This window comes from Hermetia illucens, chromosome 5, assembly GCF_905115235.1.
Source record: "Hermetia illucens chromosome 5, iHerIll2.2.curated.20191125, whole genome shotgun sequence".
Lineage (NCBI taxonomy): Eukaryota > Metazoa > Arthropoda > Insecta > Diptera > Stratiomyidae > Hermetia > Hermetia illucens.
Genome location: NC_051853.1, coordinates 97,048,576 through 97,075,128, shown reverse-complemented (window position 1 = coordinate 97,075,128; position 26,553 = coordinate 97,048,576). Strand labels below are relative to the sequence as shown.

Below are 26,553 nucleotides of genomic sequence, written 5' to 3'. Positions count from 1 at the left end.
TGACAGCCAATATTCCAAGCAATACATATTTAATAATAAATAAGAGGAAATGAAATATACTTCCAATATGTAGAAAAATAACCCTTTTAATATATAAACCTATCACTCCTGAATTTCTCCAACGAAAGTTAGTATCCAACGACGCTATCCTACACAGTATGTGATGAAAGAATCCTGAATTCTTATCCTTGATTGTCATATCAACTTTGCTTGATGAAACACTGGGCTTTGAGAAATATCAAATAATGTCGCTGCTTAAATTTTCAATGTTTTTTTTTTCAGAACTAATTTAATTTGTGGAACTTCGAAAAATCGAAATCTCACTCGGAAATCATTGGCTGTTCCGCGGAATGGGTACAGGTGAAAATCGCTTTAACACTTTTCTGGCCCGCGTTGCATCCCTACGTCACATTTAAAGCACGGCCACAGCTTCCACAATGCAGCCGTCGGCGTTGTCACTTTTCAACCTACACACAGAGCCTTTGCGAGTTTGTGTACCAAGCTCAAACTACCACTAAACCTGGAAAAATCTAACACGATATGTTTTTCAAAAACTGCACTGACTTCTTCAGACTATGTAAACAGCACACGCTCAGAGCACTAAAAATACATCACCTTTCTGGGGAGGGTTATTACAGTTTCGCTACCAATCAGGGACTACGTAAACCACCTTACGACAGAAATCAAGAGCGCAGGCGAAATTCAGAATTTTTTTTCTCATTCCGGCTGGAGCCTACAACTTATAGATGTCTTTACAGTTTACAGGGAAGTCGTCAGACCAATTCCACCGTAAATGCCTTAAAGTACCTGGCTACAAGAATTGTTAACAGCCACTTTACCTAGGTGCCTTGACCACACCAACGGGTCCAAATATCTACATTAAATATTTGCTCTAACCAAAGAGTCTCGTCCTCAGTTCTGGAAAACACAACTGGCTGCCAAGGATTCATCAGATACAAAGCACAGAATCCCATCATTTTCAATCCTAACCGGCAAACCAACAATGGCCTATTTACAGGAAATCTGGCTCGCACGTTAACAGAATGAAAGTGGACAAAGTTCTCCATATAAACTCCAATTTCAATTTAACTAACCCTTATGAAACCAACAAGAATGTCATAGGTTACTAGTCCCCCATTTTTCTCCTCGGGAGTCATAAAGAGCTGTATCAGTGTTAAACGGTGAGCTTGTCGGTGCATCGGAGAACAAAACAAACACAGCACCAAATGACTCAAGCAAAATAGTTACTAACAGAGAAAGCTTGGCTGATTAGCCACTGAAAACAAAGAGCATCTTGATGGCTTAAATTGTCAGACAGATTTGAAGCAGTGTCTAATGAGCTGCCTCTCCTTTGGACAAAGCCGTCAGTTGCCTTTTTTTAAAAAGTTGGGTGCTTAGACCAAAAATAGGGGCCTGTGGAGCAAATAGTGGGACCCTGCACGTGTTTCACCAATTGACACGGTCCATCAGCAAATAGGCAGAAAATTACCAGTCATATTTTCAAAGTAATGTGAGATACATGTTGCAATCATTTTTAAGATTTTTTCCAGTTTCCCCTTTTCAAGGTTTTGTGTAAAACAATATATGCTGCCTAGGGATTCCGAAAATTTTGTTATTATTGTATTTTAAAAAATTTGCAATTAGCTTTGACTTCTTTATAGAGCAGCACCAACTAATGTATCAATGCGAGATGATTTAGACACACAATTTTCTTCAATTTCTACTTTCCACATCTATCATATCACTACCATACTGTCAGACGCTCTTATTAAAGTGGTAAAAGTGAAGGCTGGTCGGGGACATAAATTTAGTAAGAAAATTAGATTGGAGACACCATTTCCGTCGCTAGTAGAACATGTTTGTAATATTATTCATCCATATGCCGATATTTCGGGGAAAATTTGCATTGATTAGATCTCTGCTAATAGCTTCTATATTCTAGTTTTCTACGTGTAGTAAAGGATACATCTGTCATGCTGTCTCCAGGCCGGATAGTCACATATGTTTGCAAAAGTCTTTCAGACTTTAGAAGACAATGACTCCTCCTCAAACATCTAGTTGTGCAGATGGAATCTACTTGATCTCTCCCAGGGTCATGAAGTTTGGCCTATGCCTGATTCGATTTCAAACGAAGTGTGTGTTGGGTAAACAAATACCAAAATTTGGCTGGCATTCTGATTACAATGCGAAAAAAAAGAACAGCTGTAAATACATAGGTCTTGTATTAATCAAAGTGACAATGATTCTATTTACATTTTCGTTTTTTAAGGAAACTCAAGTTCTCAAAACGGCCGATAAATAGGCTGTTCTCGAACAATTTGGAGTAGAACAATGTAAGCTTCTCGGGAACTTATGAGATACGGAAGATTCATTACGCCCTCATAGGAGATCACAGCAACCATAACAAGGTTTTCCTTAATCATGGCAAAAACAATTATAGAAACCGTACAGAAACCTACTTTTGTATAGATGTATATCTATAGAATTGCTATGATCCAAATATTTAGAATATCTTTACGCGAGATAAAATTTTCTATCTTTACTGTATGTCTTGCTAGTGATATCTAGTAGTTAAATACTTTCTGAGTATGGCTATGTAAACAAGAATTGGACAATTTTTACGACAGTTTATGATAAGGCAGTAACAAAAATTGTAAATCATTCTTATTTGAAATTGTTTTCATTATTTCACTGGTTTTTCGGAAAATAAAAATGTAAATTTACCAACTTATTTACAACGGAATTGTTTTTGAAAATGGTTAAATGTTTTTAACAATGGGGTAACCCCAATAAGAACGCATGGACGTAAAACTTAAAGGATTTAACGAGAACTGGCAGTAAATCAAATTTATTTGCTTAGGAAGTGGTTTAGGATTTTTAAAAAAATAGTATACTGTAAGATTTTGGACAATACATTTTTAAATGCTTTTGGTATTGTTTACACTGGATTGTAGTTTTTAAGGTTTTGTGTGAAACAAAACCTTATTAGAATCGATTCGATGTCTGTCTGTCTGATTTATTCGGAAACAGCTAGACCGATTGACACGAGAATTGGTGAGAGCATGTGGTCTGTTGCTCCCTTTACATACAGGAGGTGGCGACATTTTGTGTTAAGTTTAAGGAGGGGCTTTTTTTCACAGAATGTGGCCATGTGGGCTATCAAATGAAAGGGCTTAGTACTTTCCGAAACTCATATTTTATATTAGGTAAAGCGTAGGAGAGTGACAGCTGAAAATATGACTCCCAAAACGTGTAACAAGTCTCGTTCTCAGAATCTATACAACCGAAAAATCTGAAAAAAATGATGTATCTAAACGAAATCTAGGCTTCAAAATACATCCCATTCCGATATATGCACATATAAAATTAATAAGAGTATATTTACACATTCTAAAAATTTAGTCGGAAACCCCCTTAAGCTCATGCTAGAGCTACAAAATTCGGCACAGTCATAGGGGTAACATAAGGCATAAGTTTGGTAAGTTTGAAGGAAATCCAACTATTATTAACAAAGTTATAGAAGGTGAAACTTCTACATTTTGTGTGAATATGACGTCATCATAACATCATATCAATTCATCAATACCACAACAAAGTGAGCTCACGTGAATGGGGGGCCGCAGGGAAATATTTCGTTTTAGTGTTTTAATTATTTATATATCAATTACTCCAGCCAGATATATATCTGGCTTATATGGTGTGTATATGTAAATGAAGCTTTGGGGTAGTGCCTAATTCAGATAGATATATTTGCACATTAAACCAGCGTTCTTCATATGTACATACATATGTATGCTTTTCTGCACGAAGTAAACCAGAAATATGTATACGATCAATTTATATACGTGCATGTATAAGCATAGTATTCGGTAATAGGCAATGTTTGTTTGCTTAAGGTGAACATAATATCTACATTTCTAATATGTACGTATATCTTGTAGTTTGAAAAAAATATGAAGGAATATTTTGGGTTTTTAGCCTTATACGAATGGAAACATGTGCGTAGAAACTTTCTCACATAAGATGAACACAAAGCCTTTATATCTGAAGCGCCAGGTTGCGGGATTCCGACTTTTTTAGTCTGGGAGTAGATAAAGCTGCGTTTTAGCGGTAGAAAGGCACATAGGGTTCCAGCAAAACAGTAGCTTCTACACAAGTACACGTTTTTGGCGTATGGGGGCATCAGGACGCAAGCAGTCTGGTCCAAGCCACACAAATTTGTGTCTGCACACTAAATAACGATACCCCACAAATGAGACGGGGGAATTTGTAAGAGCTCCTATACTTTGGTAGGCCACACTCTCTGTTAAATATGGTGTCAGCATTTTTGTCACTGAAAGATCCTGTGGTGTCATTAAAGAAGTCGCGCGATTTGATGAAATCCATCCATCCATCCAGCTGACTGCACAATTCACTTCTTTTCCGCTTGGACACAACAGACAAGTCGTCCTGATGATGATGCGTCGATTTTGCTGATACTCACAACCTTGCCAACACTTGGTTTGTCAAATAGTTATCTTATCTTCCTAGATATTATAATGGAAACCGTATGACGCAAATAGACTATTTTCAAACGAACTAAACCGAACAAACGAGCAGGACATCGCAGCTAAGTTTCAGAACACGAAAAAAAATCCCCCAAGTGATCAAATTACCGCCCAGTTCGGTTATTATTTCACGCCATTTTGAACACTTTCTTACAACCATATCGGCGTTTGACCGTGTAACACACAAACTCATCTGATATGCATTGCGACAAGACTTGATAACAAACGAACTGTGGTGCAATCTGAACAGTAAAGTTCGAAATGTAGCAGGTATATCAAAACCACTGCGCGTCTCTGTCGGTGTTCATCAAGGAAGCACTGTCTTGCCATTGTCTTTGTTCTTGTCATGGACATCGTCATAAGTAACATACAACATCTACCGCCCTATGCACTGCTATACAGAGGTGATGTTTCCCCAGAATCTAACAAGTCGATATTAAACAACTTATTTAAAAGTGAAATGATCGTTTCATGCAACACGGCCTCAGACTGAATCTAAACAAAACTGATTTTTTATGACCAAGTCCAATGAAACAGGCAATATCAATATCAGCAGTAACCACTTACCCAGGACTTAGTGATCTAAAATAGCTTGGATTTATGCTGTCAACTAACGTGAACTGTGTTGTGAAATTGCTTCCCGCATTAGTGCAACTTGAATGAAGAAGCATTCCACAACTGACGTTCTTTGTGATCGCTCCATCAATGAAAGGTGGCAAATAAAAACTTGCCGCAGTGCTATCCGCCCTGGTCTTCTATGGTTCTGAGTGCTGGCCGACTATCAAATACAATGAACAGTGTCTTGCGCTAATGCAGGCAAAGACATTGCGTTGCGTAAAAGGCCATCACATTCGAAATGAAAACATTTGCGTTCAATAAGAGGTTGGTCTCGAAGTTCTAGACTGTGATTTCAGGCTTGCTCAACTTTATCCTAATTGGGCCTATTATGGAGCACAATTGCATAGGCTAAGAAAGAAGAATTTGTATTTCTACATATAAATTATCATTACTCTTGGACCATTCCTGGTAGATTAAAAATCAGCTTGTTTTAGATTGGAAGTTTGAGAGTATTGTATTGTAAATTTTTATAAAACTTAAAGTGGGAAAAATTTTATGGGTTGGTTATTGTGTTTGCTTTAATGTCATGTCCCACTCCTGAAATTCTGTGCAACAGTACAAAGAAAAGACACGATGTAAAACTATTTTTTCGCTGTACTGCAATTTTTTAGAGCTCGATAAATCTTGGGTTGCCAATCGTGCTGTGCCAATATTGCAACTGATTATCACTGGCAATTGAAAATTATTTGAGAATTCTCTTATCTTGATATCGCGAAAGCGAATGCTAAAGATATGAAACTGCTGTATGAAACTTGGACAACTGCTGCAATGTTATCTTATCGTTTTTTACTTGAAAAATGGACCAATTCCGATCACCTGTTTACCTAACACTTCAAAAGGTTGACCCTATTAAAAAAGCACAATAAACAGAATTATGTTTGCATTTTTGACGTCATGACGTCATCGAGAGAATGTCTGGCATATATTTATTATAGAAAACACTGGGGAAGTTAATTTAAGAAGAGACGGAGCTGATTACTAAACTATTATCTATAGAAGAACTGGAGCCTAATAAGGATGGCCGACGAATGGGTCGCCCTAAAGCTACGGGGAGCAAAGCCGTTAGTTCCGACGATTTCCCCAAATGCACCATCGTGAACACCGAGCTGAACAGGACAGAGCATGACGAATGTTAGATAGGCGATCCTCCAAGAAAGACAAGATGGAAAAACCGCATGCTTGGTCAACAGGAGCCGGGCATTGATTTCAGGTACTAGATGGTAAAGTTTATGAATGCTAGTGTGAATTCACAAACGAGGAAAGTTTGAGTTTGGTAATCAAACTAGATCAAAATAGTCTAAAAGTACTCAGGGATAGTCACCATATGATGCTCAACTTTCTCCTGAGAAGATTGAAATACCATCATATCAGGAAACTGTAGAACATCATTTTTATTTGGAGAGTGAAAAAGAATCATGATTTTCGGGGAAGATAATGCATACACAGGGATCTATAAGGATGGATACAGCGAACCAGAGAAGACGCTAAGAGTGCTTTTCGTGAAGAGACGATACTCTTTGCGGATGAGGACACGGACATTGCACGAGTTTTTAATGCTAGGGTGTGAGGGAAACCTGTGACAATCGTACCGTGGCATACGCTTCTGTTTTCTATTACATGTGCTGCGCTTACGCTGAGACAATTCTGTGCCTAGGACCTAGTTACGGTCCGCTTACAATACCAGCTTTATCGCAAGAGAAGAATCGCCATAGTTATCTCTATGTACTTACCACTGTAATTCTTTGTATCCTCCGCCGACGGCAGAGTATGAACGCTCAAAATATTTGTTGCGAAAGAAGCATCATCAATCCTAGAGGAGATGAGTTATTTGATTTCATCCCTTCAGTTGATCTCATGATTGAGAATGTAGGGTGTGCTCCTAGTAGAAATGTAGTAATTGATCTAATAATCTATAGATGTTATAGTTGATCAGAGGAGTGACGGGTGCTAGACGAAGCTTCACTGTCAGACTACCGTTACTTAGAATTTAATCTGACAATTGCAGATGAAAGGTCCTTAAAACAGATGAGTCTGGCAAGCTGAACTCTCTTAGCAAACCAGATATTTACAAGCTCTAAAGCTGAGCAGCTTCTGTAAATCTTTTAAAACAAAAGTGGTGCTCAATCGACAGTATTCTAGATCTTACTTTTTCCAATGAAAAAGCAAGAGCTACTATACTATCTGTTGAACACTTCAAAGCATCTGGCATGGATGGGATTTATCATGCGATGTTACAAAGCGACTTCTAGGAAATATTTTTCTAATATATCTTGTCCACCAGAACAGTAAATTTAAATAAAACGACGAAGGTATTATTTACAAAACGGATGAAACTGAGCGAAACCAGAACAGAATTGTGCGGCACGCATCTACGAATAAAAACGAGATGTAGATTTTCTCCTTGAGACAATATATAACAATCTCTCAAGCTTAAGTGAGTGCGATTAATAGAACTGCCGAATGGGCGACTCACAAGTTGCTGAAGGGCAGGCGTGTCACAATTTGCAGCGATAGGGAAACTGCCCTGAGGGCGTTGATTAATCCTTTGGTCACTTTAAAATTTCAGGAATGTAGAAATTTGTTAGGTCTATTTCTGGATTCAAACTATTCTGGGTATCTGGTCACTGCGGTGTAGAGGTGAAAATCTCGAATGCCTTTGTGAAACAGGGATTTTCTAATTTCTCCTTTGTCAGGGGCGGAACCAGCAATTAAAGTGCCAGTACCAATGCAGTCAGTCAGCACATACTGCAAAGTTTATTCTGTCGGAAAGCAGGAAGACTTGCAGAAGTATTCTGTGGATTCTGACTAGCCATAATTCTTTGGCTCAGTATATATTCGGAATAGGATTTCTACAAGATGATTCGTGCCCATGTTGTATTGATGAAGCGGAATCCATGAAGCATTGCCCAAGGACCCAACAGACATAAAATTTTTGATGCTGATATACTCTACTTGTACTGGGTCATAACATCCACTAAGGATATATGAAAGAATCTGGGTTACCCTAGACAGACGCCGAGTACAATGGGCGACTACGGTTTGAGTCCCCAGAGATTGAGACTCTTTCCCATCCCATAAACACACATACGCAATATTTGTTTCACCTAGATATCAGATATTTCGAAGATAACTTATTTCCCTTATCTGCTTTCTAAATATCTTGATCGTTAAAAATACCGGAGTATAATTATATAAGTCTAAATGAGATGTGGAAGACCGAAAATGATAGAAAGAGAAATAAAAAATATATTTCAAAAACTCGAATGCGGAGCGACCAATCCAATCGTTGACTTTATTCTATTACCGCCATGACAACTCTTAAATTCAAAGGAAATTATATACGTGTTTTCATGGCGAAGTATCATTTTGATTGGCGTTTTCATGTCAAAGTGTCGTTTTGAAATTCAAATAATTCGCACCCTTGCCGTGTTTGCAAGTCTATAAAAAGGACCAATTTCCATCTGTTGCCATTTTCGGTCAGCGCAGAGGTAAGAGAGCGTCTGATGAGTTGCCTCTGCTCTGAATGAAACCGTCAGTCACCTTTCTTTCTATTTTTTCAAATTAGGCATTTTTGAAGTGAATTTGGTAGCCAATCTTATAAATGAAAATAAAAAAATGGGACTTCATTCCTCCTTATTGTTTCATTCTGTAATTGTGTAGGCAAGGTAAGGTAAATTGTAGTCAACAAACAGAGACTCTAGTGTAGGTGAATGAATTGTAAAGAGAGGATGAACGTCCGAAGAGTGAGTCAATATAATGATAAAATTTTTCATACAAAGAACATAACAACAGGCGACTTAAGGGAGTCATCTCGTGTGGAGGCCGTTTTTAAGGTTTTTTTTGCTTTTTTTAGAAATTGTTTGTGAAGAAATGGATAAAGGTACAGACACGAATTTTTTACCATATGTTTATGAATATCTTGAGCATGTGTAGTATTTTTTTCAACCCGATAGCATAGTTCATTATTTGAATACAGAGCAATTTACACCCATCTCCAAAAAAGGTGTTTTTCTGCTGCCACGCTAGAGGGCGCTGTGACCATCTTAAAGAAAAAATGTAAACGACAATTTTATGTGCAGTCTTAACCATATAACTAGGATTATTAAAAAATATTGACAAGTAAATTCTTGGTGCCTTGTTAAACTTTTTTTTTTGGAAATTTTGGTGTTTTTGCAAGGTTCTTTTAATGAATAAAAAAAAAACTACCGAATGAATCGTAATTATTCTAGTTTGTGGACCGTAGAAATATGTTCTAAATAAGTCGTGAAAATTTCAAAGAATTTCGTTGGATAGATTTTGGGCATAGCCGAAGATTTTCAACATGCAGTTTTGAGAAAAACTAAATGCGATTTTTAACCATAAAATCCCAACTGACCATTAATTTGCTATACCTAGTCCATAAACCTTAAGTTTCTTGAACAAACCCATGTAAAGCTTTGGCTCTTTGAACTTCAGTCCGATAAATACGGCATAAACCTGGCATGTGACATTTTCCGTGTTTAACATTTCCGAACGACTCTGAATATCAAAAAATTACTTTGCTCATATACTCTACACAATATCTAGATACAATTGATTCCTCGGATCCAACACACGGGATGCCCCCTTAAGATGACGTACATGATCTCTTCAGATCATAACCAACCAGCCAATACGAAAACACCGCATAGTATTCCTCGTTGGAATCTGCTCAAAATTCTGTGGCAAATAATGCTTCAAATATATCTTAAAAGCAAGAGTAATAATGATTCCTTTGCTGAAATGAAAACTCAACCGGCTACTGATATCAGCGGAGTTTTCAAATCAACCTAGCCTTGAACACGAAGACCTCACTCAAGTACTCGTAAATTGTGCTACTATTCGTTCGTAACAATTTTAAATATTATGGCTTCGTAGCGTAATGAGAGTCTTCCAAAGAAGCCAAGGCTGCCGATTTTGGTAATGATTGAACAGATCCAACTATGATAAGCAATGTTTGCATTATTCTTGTTTTTTGTGTTACTTACATCATATATTTTTACAGCACATGATGATAACTATTCCAATATGCGGTACAACGCTTATTTCAGATACCATGTAGTTTCCTTCTAGGACAATATCGACTTCAATGAAACCAAAAAGAGTGAGATATTAATAATGCATAGATTTTGATAATAAGTAGGTTGCAATTGTTTACAAATTTCAGATAATCAAGTATGTACCACTTAAAGCCAACCACGATAAATTTCCAACCCGCCAAGCTGATACGAGCAGACTGGCATTGATTTGACGAATTCCTGGAATCTTTATCGTTGAACTTAAAACACAACACGCATCTTTGTTTACGATCTGTTGATAACACGTGATAAGACAGACGAAAGCAGTACGTTTCGGGAAATTTCTTATTCCGCATGGTCACAAAAACGAAAAGAACGGAGCCCAGTATGTTTTTCTTAAATTTCAAATTTCCTACCAATCATTTTGCTCATATCTGTGACGCAAATTCGAATTAATTGGTAATTATAATATGAATTTTCCCTTAAATTTTATTTTTAAACATAGTTTCCATGCTAATCTATCAGTGAACTAATAGAGTTAAAGATGAAATTCGTGACATATTTGCTATGTACACGCCCCATCACTTACGACAGTATCGTACGATAGTCGAAATCGTCAGCAGGTCTCGGAGTTTGCAGTGATTAACAATCTTGAACTCGTGTTAATCTATCTACCCATTGATGGAATTTTAGTGATGTACTGATTAGAAAAATTCTAACAACAACCTTCATTCCTTAAATGGTGTAATGAATCATTCATCTGCTTATGAATACTCTAAAAATGATGTACTCGACCTTTTAGAAAAGTAATTATTTGAATTAATGATCGCGAAATTATTTTTTCCAAGGAATTGTTTTTGTTATTGTATTCATTTGGACTTTCCCATTGTAGATTCAATTTAATTGGCCACTAACCGGTTATCCCCATCACTTCGTGAAATGGTTTGAGATAGGTCTTGGGATAAACAATTCATTTCTCTGTGAATCCTAATCTAATAATTAAATCATGTTTATGGGCACGCAATGAATCACTTGTTAAGATGCATCTATTGCAAAAAAATATAGTACATGATCGAATACGATTTGATTCCAACAATCGTTTAAAATTTTTTAATTAATTTCAACAACTTGTTGCCTAACTGAAGAAAATAATGGAATCATAGCGGCAACAGGAATTATGAAGCATATAATCGGTAATCAAGTGTTGTTAATGCATTACATATTGGAAGTCGACTTAAAAAATGCTTCATAATTTTTGGCTTAGCACGGTACCAATAATTATAATTAATGTAAAGACATCAATAAACGTGAAGTTATTGGGTATGTGCACAAGTTTTCTCGGTTTTCCCCAAGTCTTGAAGGAGCTTGGTAGTATCACCATATCATAGCCTATATTATTACGAAATTTTATGATTTAAGGATGATTTTAGGAGAGATTTCCAGCAATACAGCAACATATTATTACGAACTTTATTTAAGGATATATCGATGTGAAGGATAATGTGAGACCTAGATGTCCTATAGACTTCGTTATTTTTTCTTTCAATTTTTGGCTTCAGAAAGTACTAATTGAGCCCTCTCCTGTTCCGTGAAAAAATGAACAGCCTCTTTTTGCATGTATGATTCCGTTCCCCCCTCTCAATGTAGAAAGATGTTATTTACTTCATGCGTGGCCGTCCACAATTCCAACTTTCCACCGAATTTCGACTCGATCAGTATAGCCCCTTCTGAGTACAGCGAACAAATAGGCAGACAATAAATCAGTTTAATAAGGTATTTTTTAAACAAAACTTTGAAAGGAAGATATCACTCAGTGCATTAATTATAGAGCTATCACGTAGCCGAGTACTATCTATACGATATTCTCCGATCTCTCGTTAAGCCGGATAGCCCCTTACGACAGAACAGTGTTGGCCGATACCAAGACGCCTCCACTCCAGGCAAATCAGTAACCGATCAGATTTTAGAACTTATTTAGCATATGAGTCTTTATTTCGGGAGCTACTTACCCCTTCATCAGTGCTTAGCTACCGGTAGTTAAGAAGAAGTTACAACGACCTTACAAGCATCGAAACCCATAACTAATGTAGATCAGATTTTCTCCTAGCACCAATTTTGAAGTTACATGTGATGGCATAGTCAGACTAAAACTTTACAAGACGATTGGGAATTATGTAGGTACTTCGATAGTGTTGCGCCTTGGTTTTTTTTGGAAATTATCCCCAGTTCGATTCTTGATCGACGTATCAACGAACGTCTCAAATCTAAAATTTACCGCAATGTCCTTCGTCCAGTCGCTCTCTATGGTTCTGAGTGTTGGCCGACTATAAAAGACAATGAACGGGGTCTCGCGGTAATGGATCGAAGATGCTACGTTGAATTAGTGGCATCACACGTTTAGATCACATCCGAAATAAGGATATCCGCGATCGTTATGGAGTTGCACCGATCGTGGAAAAGTTGCGAGAGAGGCGTCTTCGATGGTATGGTCACGCAATTCGTGCAAACAAGAATTCACTTGCCAAGATTGGTCTGAACATCGAAGTCGATGGTAAACGACCAAAAGGCAGACCATAAACAACGGTGGCTTGATACCCTAGATGGCCTCGAGATTGCACCCAGATCAGGCATCCGATAGAGCCAAATGGCGAAGCCGATCACGACGAGCAGACCCCGCTTGTGAATGGGACAAAAGCTGAAGAAAAAGAAGAAGATCCCCAGTTCGATTCTGTTTTCATCCTTCTTCGAATCCAGAATCGTTTGGCCAAGGCAAGCAAAGATCATCAGGATAGTCGAGGTATTTGAGAAAAGATGTTATGGCGCATTGAAGTCGTGAAAACGTGGCATTTTATGACGTCTAATAGTAATTAATTTCTACGGAATGTTTCTCCTGCACAGAGGACTGCATATGGACATTCAGTACACGCTATGGAGCACCGAAATTATGTGATCAGTGCAGGAGACCTAAAGCAGAAGCCAACCTGTACTTCGTCGATCAAACTTTCGAGGTGCTCTTCAATGCATTGCAGCATAACTTTCGCTATGACGGCAAATATCTCTCCAATTGTTACTCTCATGACGGGCACTTTTTGGGATTTTGATCCTCTTCCACTCACTGCGAAAGATCTAGGATTGCCGAGATTTACGGATGAGTTAAAGTAGTAACTGTACAGAAACCCCAGAGTCTGCAAGAAACACTCTGCGGTGAAACCGTCAAGCGTAGCGACTTTAGGACCAGCTTGATTGCCTTGATGGCAGAGATGATTTCACTTTTATTTGGAGGTTTCGCATCCTGACGAGTAGATGCGGACGCAATACCCAAGCAACCATATCGCCTGTAGCCCATGCCAGCGTCTTTCTTGTTTCGCTTACCCCAACTAAAATCCAACTGATCTTACGGCAGTTCTGCGCTTGCCAATAACGATATGGTGGAAGTTGCAGGAAACCCTAAACGTCTTATCATTGTTTTCATTGAGATGGACGTCATTCTGGAACAGAAACTCGCAGTTAATAATCTGTCTGCCAGATTTTCCCAGAACGATAAGGCGCGCCTAGCAGATGCAGTAAGAAGAATCCGACACCAGATTCGCAGCAAGCTTGCAAGAATACAATAGCATATTGCCGAAGAGGAGTTCTCCCTGAAGTTCCACCACTTTAAATAGCGAAACTCCAAATTATAGAGTCTGTACCGATGAGATCCTCGCTGAAGTCGATACGGTCACACATTTCATAATCCAATCACAAATCAGATTTCGCTAACAATTATAAACCGAAAGTAAAACTTGATAGTCAAAAAGTTATTTCACCTCCAAGGCATAGTAACCTTTCCTGAAGCAAAAATAGAATTAGAGATTTAAAGGTTGAGAGCCCATATATCCCTTTCCTTTTTAGACACCTTTCATGCCTATACTTTGCAGTGAATTCTCAATCCCCAATTCACAGGAGAGTCACTATCTCAATAGTCAATTTCCTGACTCAAGGAGCTGCATCCATTTGCAGTAGCGTGTGACAGACAAACAGTAAACCAATTTTAAAAAAAGTTTGTTTTACACAAAAGCTTAAAAGATGGAAAAGTGCAAATTTGAAATAAAAAATTCTGAAATACATTCGGAAAAATTGAATGAATGAATTAATAATAATCGTTGGCACGACCCACAGTGCATCGAACGTACAGAAAATGTAGTCAAAAATCGAAACGATAGCTAAGCACTAAAGAAAGGAGTAAGTAACTCCCGAAATAAGTACTTATTTTGAAAAATAAAAAAAAAGTATTTGTAAGGGAGAAGCTGTGCCTTTAAATTCGAAACGGTCGGGTTTGTGGTTTATTTGTGTTGGTTTTGCCCTCTGGAGTTAATTTTAAGGATCATTGTTTCGCATAATGCAGAGAAATTTGAAATATTTTTATTTAGCACGAGTACAATGGACCACTAAGGTGTGACTGCTCAGAGGATTTGCCTTTCCCGCACCTCAAAACACAACACGGGGGGACAAACTTGTAACTTTTCCCTCACAGAAGATGTAATTTATTGGATTGCTTTCATAAATATTTCGGGAGCAACTTACTCCCATCATCAGTACAAAGCTACTTGTACTGATGATGGGAGTAAGTTGCTCCCGAAATATATATATACATAATAAAATAAAATTGTAGTTTGGAGTCAGCTACTGGTCTATCAATTTTAGGCAATTGGTAGCTCATGTGTAGAATAAATTCAAAAAACCGATTCCAAACTGTGCAGGGTTGGAAACCGAAATGAGATTGTATCTCAACACATACAACACCTAATGGCCTTTATGTCGGGGAAAACGTTAACGACACTACAATCCAACAAGATAAACAACATGCAGTGCACCTTCGTTCCTTGGCGGCTTTGTATCCTAATTAAGTTTGTCTGCAGCTCAAAAATGTTCTGCATCATCATCTTTTACTCAACTTTCGCCAGGTTGGCATTTTCTTTTTGGAAAACGAATTTTATAGGCTGGCAGTAGACGATGGATGCAAATTGACCCATACTACTTCTGCTGTTTTCTCATCCACCAATTTCAGTTGTACTATAGCTATAAGAAACAAATATTCTTCGGTGCTTGCTGCACCTTTGGTGACCGTATGCTGGCTATGATTCTTTTCGTCCAATTTTTTAATAAATTTGGAGAAAAACAAACAAACAAAAACAACCTACTTATGTTGATAATTTTCTTTTGCCATTCTTTCCTCGACTCATCTATATATATATAAAGCATCAAGTGCAATAGATTTCAAGCGCGAGTAGAAACATCAAACAAAAATCCAACCTACATTTTCTCACAAAGTTGTCACATTGGATTATGTAAAAAATCATATGGCTTGGACTGTGATTATTTAAAATGAAAAAAAAAACTAATCTAGACGGACCTAACGGACGTAGCTGCTATTGGCAGAATCTTCGTTCAAATGAACTGAATCGCAACTTCGGAGGTGCGTCGATCATGATATGGGGAGTATATTCTTATTACAAAATCAAGGAGAAGGATTTATTGAGATAATGGATGATGTTCTAATTAGCAAAAGATAAATAAAAACATAGAATTTATATTTTAGCAAAATAATACCAGTATGCATGTGGCAAAAGCGTCAAAAAAATATCCCGCCTCGTTCAATTGTTCGGGACATTTTGGTAAGAGCTGTTTACGCAAATCAGCGGCAAAATTTACCAGTGACGAAATTAAAAACAGCAATTTTGCAAAAGTGGTTGGTTTTGGACGTAAGGATACATCAACAAAAGTGTCAGTCCAACTATTTATTAGAAACTGAAAATTCTCAAAATCATCAATCACATTTCGATATTTTGACAATGAATTGTAGTCCGGCTAAGCAAATTTCGCGTAGCGCACCTTGTGTCTCAGTGAATCATACCAATCCTATCAACTTAGCGCGATTGTTAATAAGAGAGAGTTTTCGGAAAGCTGCTTATGTCAATTTATTTTTGATAAACTACAAGCAAATTTCTAATTTCTATGGCCTCCTCCCATCGTTCAAGCAAAAAGCGGAACATGTTGATTTACCAACGTCCAATAGAACTGAAAGTTCTTTCCACAATTGATATGAACCTCTCTCTGATCTGACTCAGATACTCATTCAAAGCTGAGTGGAATGGTATCCCACATCCAGTACAAACTCCTCTGCCATCAGTGAAATTTGAACCGCGATCTTCCGCTATGATATCCCAACGCTTAGAGCTTAGAACCTTATGGACACAATTCCGAACTGGTTTGGAAAATTTTAATTCAGAATTGCAAAACCTATATAATCCCTTAATACTGTTACTTTGAGTGAAATTTACACTTCCAGGACCTAGGTTTTGGAGGGAATACAAGGCATTTAGATTATAGGGACTCTATCCTCCTGCTCTCTCAAACAGATTTGTAACGCACTATGGTGGGGTCTAAATCCGCTGTGACTTTCAGACTTGAAGCTTTTCACAACTGTCCTTGTACAAAACCGAGAATGAACAAAATGCTTCATTTTACATTATGGCGCTACCAAGGTCGCCTCACGTCGATATTTCGATCTGAAACAATTTTCCCAACCGGCATGCGTGCCAAAAATTGTAGAAGTTCTAAAAAAAGGCGTGCGCACTTAACGTGAGACAGGACAAAATGTTCGGAAACTACCCAACCCGAAAATCTGAAAAAAGGGTGGTTCTAGGCTTCGAAATATGTCCCATTCCGAAATCTTCTCAAATAAATTTACTAATAGTATAATACCAACTTTTTGATGTTGCCTGGAAAACCCACCTTAAGTTAATCCTAGGAGTACCAAATTGCAACAGCATAGAGGACAGAATCGCACGTAACACTGCCAAGTTTCATGGAAATCCGGTTATTACTATCAAAGTTGTAGCAATTCAAACTTATCAATCTCGCACCAATTTACTGCAGTTTACACCATGCAAATAAGATGCTGACGTCATAATTAACGGGAATAATTATCATTCGAATGAAATATTAAAATTCCATCCTTGAGACTTCACTTCGCCCCTGCCCTTTTTTGTATCTGTTGTAGGTTGTCTTCTTCACATTTATTAATATCATAATATTGTACACCTAGTGTGAAGCGTATGAGATTGATTGTTATCAATACAGTACTTTCCGGGTAAAATTATTATTGTAAATGGCGTTTTAAAAAGTAGAGGGCAATTGAGTTTTTAACACGGAACTGTCATTTACTCAGCGAACCTCAGATAGGGAAACACATATACCTGAAGCGTTTAGATTCCGGTTTCCCAACTTATTTCAAATAGGATTGTATGTCTCCTGTTCATTGTTCGTGGATTACAGGGAATTCGTACATTCTCTTCGTCGTTGTCCTATTTTTCCCTATTTTATTGCCAATGAGATTGTGAGAATCATTATCATCACAATTAATGCTGTTCAAGTGATCGCAGAGATTAAGAGGCTGACACTCAACTGAACCATTGCGTCGTGAACCAACGTAAATATCTTTCATATTTCAGAAACATTTTCTTAAATGAGACCCAAGAATGGTAAACAGCAACCGCACCTACCCAATAAGATCGATTGCAATTTGTTTATATCAACTTTTTCCCCAGATGGGTCTCACTGATAAAAGATGAAAAATTTAAATTCAACAAAGGACCCCATTTAGAAATTCGTTCAAAATTAAATTAAGTGAGATCATCCCGATCAACATTCAAAGATTCACATTTTCGTCGTGAATTCAAAAGGTAGAGAACCTCTACTCACACGACTTGAGGAAAGTTGTTATCGAATTTTTTTTAAGAAGGTGCAAAACATAGTCCAACCAGACGCGCTGGTGCGAGATTTTTTTTGCGCCCGCAGCTTCGGCGGAGATTCTCAGTAGTTTCGGGCGGCTGCAGGCAGTAGTTATCGGTCTTGTGCACAGCAGTCAAAGCATTATCACGATTGATTGTAGCAGCGTACATACATCGAGTCGCGCTTACACGAAACTTAGGCATCGACTGGGACTTGATAACCTACTCACATCTGGGAGTCCTGCGAAGTAAGTCCGGGGGCAATAAACCATGCCGAGGTCAAACGTTATCAGCCAAATTATGTTAGATTTTTTCCACACTTCCGAGTGTATAATTAAAACGAAATGAATGGATGCAGTAGGAAGGGAGGACTATTGATCTCTAAATGGTTTACGAGGGAACGTACCTTGAAATGAACCCGTTCCAGGTCCCAGTGGGGGCGAATGACACGCAGGATTTCTATAGCTCCTTCGATGACCCGGTTCTCATCTATCGTTATCGGCAATTTATTAATTTCCCTCTCGCTATCACTGTTCACTATTAATTTCGTTAAATCCTTGCACGCTGAGGCTGGACATTCGCAGCACGGCTTCCCCTGCGTAGTCATGTCGGCGTAAGAGGAGCTCGACCCGCAAACCTAATTTGAAACCCAGCACTTCCTCCAATTGTCCAGGAAACTACCCAAACTCCAACTTCAAAACAAACCACACTTGCCGCTGCCTTCACGTCCGCTCGTCGGCCAAGGAAGTCAAGGAACTTGACAGGCGTCAGCTGTGTTTTCGTCTACCCCTTTGCTAACGTCTTAATGGAATCGATTTTGCACTTGGGATTCTTCCGAGCCGGATTTCCACCTCACCGACGGTTAACGCTCCACAGTGAATTTAGCAATTAGTCGATAACAATGGGTAGGACCTGCGAACACTATCACTTTCTTCCCTGGAAATGCTGGGAGTGAAATTCCGAGTTCGAAAAAGGTTTCGTTTGTGCAACTGCAATAAACAGAACAGAACAACAAGCAACGTAGCGCGGCGCAAAGCTCAAGTTCGTTTGGAGACGGCCGACTGCCGGCGAATGCTTTTAAATCCGTTTCCTCACCGCGTACACTGCCAACAGCAGCAGATGGAGTTTGGCGGGAGAACTGGAACTTTTTTGAAGCTGATAACACTGAGGGTTGGTTGCAGTTACAACGAATGAAATTTAAGTGGAATTCCCCGGCGAGTGAAGTAAAACCATCTTTGAGCCCAAACAATTAGTACGAATTAAAAATATCAGTGACTTGGTGCATTTCAGTAGCAAATAATTCGTTGTCACATACCTTTCAACGTTCGTGAGTGCCACCTATTGGGATTCAAGCTGAAACCATGTCCCAGCAGGAAATTCGCATATTCTTGGCTGAAAACAATTGCATTTTTCCACACTCGTTTTTCAAATGTCTTATTTATTCTAATTGGAGGTATGTATGGAAGAAATTTGGGTTATGAATCGAGGAAAAGTCTGTTAATATTAGCAATCTCAAAAATTAAAGAAACGGAAAGAATTTTTCCCAAACGATTTGGAGAGTTTAATTGAAAATAACATTACCATCAAAAAAAGGAGCTAGTTTAGGTTGAAATGCCACGAGTAAATGAGTAAAATAAACAAGAATTTTAAAACAAACATAAAGAATGTAAAACGTCTTATGGTGGCACTGACAGAAATAAAGAAAGAACGTGTTTATTGAAATATTCTGCGATTTTAAAAGAGATCTAACGAAATTATAAAGTTGTAGTTGTTTTCAGTACGGTATAAACTCTGGGGAAAAAAAAATAAAGCAAATACGAAACTTCCAAAAGATTATTCTATGCAATCTATTTCAATCTTCTGCAACTAAATTTACCAATATGTAATTTTTTGGGATTCACACAAACTCTTAGTGCTCTTTCCTGTGAATTAAACGGTTACGCGAATGGCGTTTTTTTTTTCAAGTGAAAAGTTGTTGTCGAATTTTGGCGGTTTAGAGCAAGCAAATTGCGTGACGAACGTCCGCAATTATAAACGAATCGACAATGACTTCGGAAAACAAGTGTAGTACATTTGAAATGTTATACGTTTGAAGTTAAAAATAAAAATAACCTTTACGTCGACATCTCCACCGTTTTCGTGGGTCACTCAATATTCCAAGGGAAAGTCGTCCTTAGGAGGAATTTTGGGAGCGAAATTCAATCCAGGTGCGAGATTAAGACTAAATTAACTTAATTTATTCTTTTCAAAGGTTCTGTGTAAAAGAAAACCTTATTAAAATCGATTCACTGTCTGTCTGTTTGTCTTCCACACGAATTTTTCAACTATACAGTGAGTGGCATAAATTCAAGTGGAGTTAAAAAGGGGTTCCACATACAGGCAAAAGCGAGTTTTAAATTTTTTTACTGAATATAATCAATCATGTCCGGATGGCTCAAGTGGTTAGAGTGCTGGGCTGTCGTAGCGGAAGGTCACGGTTCAAATCTCATTGGTGGCAGAGGCAGAGGTACCTGAGTCAAATCAGGTCAATAATCTCGGCGAGCGTAATGCGGACCACATTGCCTTGTATAGGGTACTGTAATCCTGTAGTGTACCGTTACGGTCTTGAATGTAGTGCTATAACTCACTTCAAGGCCCTGATCCAATATGGATTGTTGCGCCAACGATTATTATTATTATTATAATCAATCATGTGGGGCATCAAATGAAAGCGTTCGCTTAGTACTTTCCGAAATTGATATTATTTTTGACGTAAATTATAAGATGTGCAAGTAAATAACAAAATGTTCACATTTAAAGTGAGAGAGGAGTCTTTCTGAGAAACTACCCAACCCAAAAATGTTGAAAAAAAATCAGGGTAGCGCGCTTGTATGAAATCTAGGCCTCAAAATATGGTCCATTCCGATATCTGTTCAAATTAACCTCCTAATAATAAAAAAAACCCTTAAGTTAATCTAATTACCAAGTATTGCAGCAGCATTGAGGATAGTATCTGGCATAATACTGCCAAGTTCCGTGCAATAATAGTGGTTGATATCAAAATTACAGCGAAATTAAGGCGATTAAAGTGAAATTTGATGACAAGGTGGGAACTTTGAACGGCCACACATGCAGTAAGTTACATCTTTCGACGTTGAATTTAAAGGAGTGGGTCCCATACATGTAAAAGGGGGGTGTATATTTTTACCATCGAATATAACCGTGTTGGGAATCATATGAAAGATATCGGTTAGTACTTTCCGAAGCCAGTGTTAGTTTTGACATTTTCTGGAAAGGCGAAAAGTGCGGGGTTCGAAAATTATGACTTTTTTAACGGACCGTTTCTCAGAAACTACCCAGCCGAAAAATCTGAAAAGAATCACAAATCTTCTCAAAGTAGTTTTCATATCAATATCTATTCAAGTTAAATTAATAGTAGGATATTGTTTTGTGTTTGGGAAATTTATTAGAAACCCCCTTAAATTTATTCCAGAGTTATGACAATTTGTATGTATGAAGGATGATATCCCCAAGTTTCATCAAAATCGTACAATTACTGATAAAGTTACAGTAGCTCAAAGTTATTTATTTCGTGTGAGTTTACTGCAACCCAAAATACTTGATATTAAAATCACACTAAAGTGAGTAATTTAACATGTTAAATATACATATACATTACGGGCTACGAGGAAATGGGATAGTTTTGCATGCAAATATACTTACATAAGACAAGAAAAGCCTTTCATACCAGAAGCGCTGAGTTTCCGATATGTTTGTATCTCTTTTAGGTGAACTTCTCACTTGTTATTAATGTTGAACTGCTAGTGTGCAAAGGCATGTGGTTGACTATTATTAATACAATGCTTTCCATATCAAATTATTTCTGTAAATGGCTTTTTAAAAAATAGAGGGCAATCGAATTTTGAATTATGTATACGCGGATAGCTGAGTGGTTAGAGCACAAGGCTATCGTACGGAAGGTCGTGGTTCAAATCTCACTGGTGGCGGTGGGATTTGTATTGTGATTTGATGTCGGATACCAGTCGACTCAGCTGTGAATGAGTACCGGAGTCAAATCAGGGTTATAATCTCGGGCAAGCGTAATACTGACCACATTGCCTCCTACAGTATACTGTAGTGTACCGTTTCGGTCTTGAATGAAGTGCTCCAATGCACTTCAAAGCCCTGATCCAGTATGGGTTGTTGCGCCAACGATTATTATTATACACGGATATGTCATCGTTACTCACATAGAGAAAAACAAAAGCTTCTAACTAGGCGATTTCGGTCGTTATAATTCATACCCTTGGCGGGTTTTGAATTCAATAAAAACGAGCTAAATGCCATCGCTTGCCGCTTTCAGTCACGCTGCTCCGCAGGGTAGAGGCGATGAGGCAGCGTCTGATGAGATCGCCTCTGCTCTGCGATCGAAACCGTCAAAGCCAATATTATAATTTTTAAAAGTACTGGGGGCTCGCCCACGAACAGAGTAGTCCGCGCACTGAATAGCAAAAGTAAGTTGCTTCCCAAACATGTGTAGCCCGCCATCAAGTAAATGGTGGGCTCAGGACAACTCATCCCAAACAAAAGTTTCTATACCTGAAGCGTCTAGCTTACCTGTTTCCCGACTTGTTGTAACTTTGAGCGAGCTGGATGATTAAGTTCACGGTTAAAACAAAATAACAAAAAGGAAAACGCCGCAAGAAACGGTGCAGATCTCTTTTCCTCTACTGTTTCTTCCACTCTTTCCAGCTTTTGTTTCTCACGCGTTTTGTTTGCCCTTGGTTGGTTGATTGTTTCGCTGTGCCTTAAGATGTCCACTGATAAATGGAGGCAGGTCCCTCAAAAGCTACTGTGGCAGTATGAGGTCCACCTTTTTGCTGTAGAAAGCAGCATGGTCCCACCGGCTTAGACCATAGTTCACTCTAGCCTGCGTCACAATAGGATGTTATACGATTCAATCACACGCTTGTTGGGTTGGATAAGGAGACAATTAAGGCTACCTCCAGCGTGCCCCATCCATTAATAATGGACATTATGGATTTGTAGAGGGTTGGTAGGCAAGCAATCGGTCTTGTGCCTGCGGGGTCTTGTACCGTGTCGTTTTTAGGGACAAGGTAGGTAATTTCCCGCTGTGAGGAAGTGTGAAATTCCTCCGACCGACTCATGACCTGATTTATGCTATATGCCATCCGACTGTGTATACTGGTAAATTTTTTATACCAGACATTTTGCATTCCTCCAGCTCTTCGAGCTGTTTTTGACTCATCGAACCCCCCTCTTCGGTAATACCTGCAAAATTAATGCCACCCGTATTGGCATGGCGGATGCCTTCGGCGGTAATCCACTCAGTATTCTGGGCGGGTAACCCCCAAAGTCCATCCCAATATTCTTTCGCTACTGTCACCGAAAACCGTACTATCTGGACGCTCTGTGGGGATTCGTTGAGAGATCTGAAAAAACTCCGCTAGTTCCTCTTGGTGACAAGAATTTCAACTACGGTTGTTTCACTGGGGATGGTATAGTTCCTGTAAACCCTTGGCACTTTATTTCTCACTGCTGGCGTTGCCACTGTTGATGTGAATCAGCCTAGCAATGTCCTGATTTAGCGAGTCCCGCCCATTTTCCATGGGGGATCTCTTCGGTTACTCAAGCCAACAACACGAAAGCGAATCTTCCGACCGTGCAATTTGACGACAATACACAAGTGATTGTAATTGCCGGAGCTACATGTCAGCATACGACCGAGATGCAATGTCATCATTGATTTGAGACAGAATTTTCAGATTTGCTGAAGATGCATAGAGCCTGAGAATACCTGGTCTATGCAAAGGATCCATTTCCGAGAATTGTACACACTTTGTTTGGAATTCATCCCGAACCTCAGCGGAGACTTCAGCTGGGCGATGAAGGAAAGTGCTTCGGCTTCGGACTTGCTGCACAGTCACGTGCGCGAAATGTTGGAAGCCCTCGACCGATCTCTGGTGCCGCAAGGGGCGGTAAGATACTGCACCCGCCCTCGTCGTTATTTCGTAGTAGGAGCGGATGATAAAGCAGTTCATTTTTTCAGTCCACTTCATCCGCTGCTTACGCGAACCTGCTGAAGTGGTCGCCGCCGATTGTGGCGAAACAACTGCAGTACGCGGAGCAATTCTTCTGGTCATCGTGGCGACTGGACGTCAAACCGCTCCACAGTTAACGCCTTCGACGCCGTGCTGTCCATTATAGGAGCCCGACCCAGTATCTATGTCAGATGACTCCCTCCGGTAATTCCTACCGGACCTTAAAGTTCTCCTTCTCCTCCTTCTTGGTGGTGCATTTTATCCTTAGCTGCCAGGTGTGGTGATAGTTTCTTCAGTGAGTAACCTACATTACTACAAAGTTCCTGCACTTTTCTCACCTACCCCCTGAAACGCTGCGGCAACGTGCAACGATTCAGACTTTTTAAATGTTTGACAAATTTACAATTTTTTGAAATTTTTCACGTTTTCGACATTTTAATGTACTTTTTCAAGTATCGGACACATGTTCAAGGTATCGATAATAAGCCAATAAAATTAGCAATCAATCAATCACTTTACAGTAGCAATACATGTTCCCATTTCATCGAATAAATACGTTGGCTCCTCTCCATTTACAACTCTAAAATTCCATGGTACAAAACAGATTCATTTCTCGAGTACTTCCGCACGCACGACTAACAGAAGCGCACATGACGAAAAGAAAGAAAACACCTGGAAGTGATGACGTCACTCGTCGCTCTCCCTCTGGAATTTTTTCTCCATGAACAACGGGACTGTGGCTGAGTGCAAACAGCCGATTTGAGCACTCCCGATTGGAACTGGTTGTACCGCTTTTTGGCAATTTCATGAGATCGCCGTTGGGATTTGTCATCGCTTTCTCGCGTTGAACGGTTGGACTGGTGACGACAGCGACCGTGCGACGACACGGTGTAAAGTCCGAGGCGCGCGAAACGGAAAGTGCGATAGTGGGTGACGTGCGCAGGTGCGAGAGGGGGCCTTCTGCACTTGAATTGTGTCGGGGCGACGCGGCGAGGGGCGAGCAGAAACCAAAACATTTTGAGTGTGATAAGACAGGACAACGGGGTTTGAGTGGGTGCGAGGCGCAGAAGACATCGTGGTCCGGTCCACCGAAGAAGTTGCGAGTGAACTCGGCGCTAGACCAAAAGTCCGTGGAAAGTTGCAGAGCTCAGCAGCCCAGCGAAGGGCGAGCAGACGTGAATCTAGCGATTTTGTAAGGCCGCATTGGCACTAACTGATATTAGTGGCGCCGTTAACTTCCCGTTGCAATTCCTCCAAGGAGCGGCTCCGCAGCATCCAACTCCTTTCGTCCGACGCTCCAGCGAAATCGATTCGGCTGGCCAGAACCATTTCCGCCTCCGTAATTCGCGGCAACATTCTTGCCCGGTCTTTTTCTGAAGACAAAACATTGAAATTCTTCTGTTCATCGTTGACGCGCTTCGCATCTATTGTGCCGTTAGTCAGTTCGTCAGTTCTTGACCAATACGTGGTGAAATCGGACGCGGCAGTAGTGCAACGTCGGTGGTGTGGCGTGTTTCGCGTGGCGTAGTTTTCTCCTCAGAAAAAGTGCTTTTCATCACGGACGGGCAGATTTCGCAGCTGCGGACGCAAGTCGGATATTCGCTTCGAGATTGTTCTTCATTTCTCTCGGGGGTTTCCTTAGAGGAAAGTGCGAGGGCCCGTTAAGACGCAAAGGGTTCCAGTTTCGTGTGCTCATCCTCTCGATCAAGGTTTTATAGTGCATGCGAAAAATTGGTCACGGGCGTCAGGTGATTTGTGGCATAGTAACTAGTGCGGCGTTTTGTTTCTTGGAATTTTCTCTGAGTTCGCACCCGACACGTCTTCGCAATGGGCGATTCAGATTTTTCCCAGTGCAAGCTGTTGGGCTCAAGTCGTGAGAACGGGAATTGTGCTGCGCCAAGCAAGCCTTCCAAACCGCCCATTGGCGGACTCGGAAGGAACTACATCAATCCATTCGTACACGAGGTGGAAGTCACCAATCCGCTGACCAAACTCAAGGTAAGTCATTGTGGGCCCTCGGGTGTCCACTTCCATGCAACATTCTCCAATTTAAACTGCACTCACGGGTCCTTGGAAGTCTTACAAAACTATTGATCCACAGAGCTGGCTGGCTGCCGAAGACGAGCAATCGATAGAGGCACCGTGGTGGCGATGTTATTGCTGGGTTGGCATCCTTTCGCCGCCGCTGAATGTCCTTCCCACCCCCTCGGCCTCAAGTGGGATTTGCGAAAGCGCAGTGTGTTGCTACTATTTATTACGGCATAGCAGCTGCTTCTCGGCACTGTGCTCGCCTGACATTCCCACGGTCATGCTTATTCCTACAACGGATTTTTCTTGCTTCAATTCTCACGGTCCTGCAATGACCGCGACTTTGTGTCCCACGGAAGCAGCTCAGCCGGCAGGAAATGCAGAATTTACATCATAAAGAGTGGCATTGTTCGGGAAACGTTCGAAGGGTAGTATGGAAAAATCTCTGCTTCAATAGTAGGTGGAGGAGTTGCATTCAATCAGCGGATTACAACGGCAGCATTTGAGCTTT

The 26,553-nt window shown here is 39.7% G+C and overlaps 2 protein-coding genes and 1 long non-coding RNA gene across 3 annotated transcripts in view; 2 read left to right on the top strand and 1 right to left on the bottom strand.

Moving 5' to 3' along the window:
• LOC119656684 (ethanolamine kinase) overlaps positions 1–19,054 on the bottom strand; it is a 39,343-nt gene extending 20,289 nt beyond the window's left edge. Inside the window, exon 1 of the mRNA XM_038063169.1 lies at positions 18,380–19,054. Coding sequence (XP_037919097.1) covers positions 18,380–18,580 — 201 coding nt within the window. The 5' untranslated portion in view covers positions 18,581–19,054. The remainder of the gene's footprint in view (positions 1–18,379) is intronic.
• LOC119656685 lies at positions 10,197–12,413 on the top strand. Its single transcript, XR_005250079.1, has 3 exons — positions 10,197–10,287; positions 10,351–11,007; positions 11,094–12,413. It is a non-coding gene; the product is annotated as an uncharacterized LOC119656685 (long non-coding RNA).
• Positions 19,055–24,477: 5,423 nt separating the features above from the next.
• Positions 24,478–26,553, top strand: part of LOC119656764 (lysophosphatidylcholine acyltransferase) — an 85,905-nt gene continuing 83,829 nt past the window's right edge. Inside the window, exon 1 of the mRNA XM_038063342.1 lies at positions 24,478–26,012. Coding sequence (XP_037919270.1) covers positions 25,842–26,012 — 171 coding nt within the window. The 5' untranslated portion in view covers positions 24,478–25,841. The remainder of the gene's footprint in view (positions 26,013–26,553) is intronic.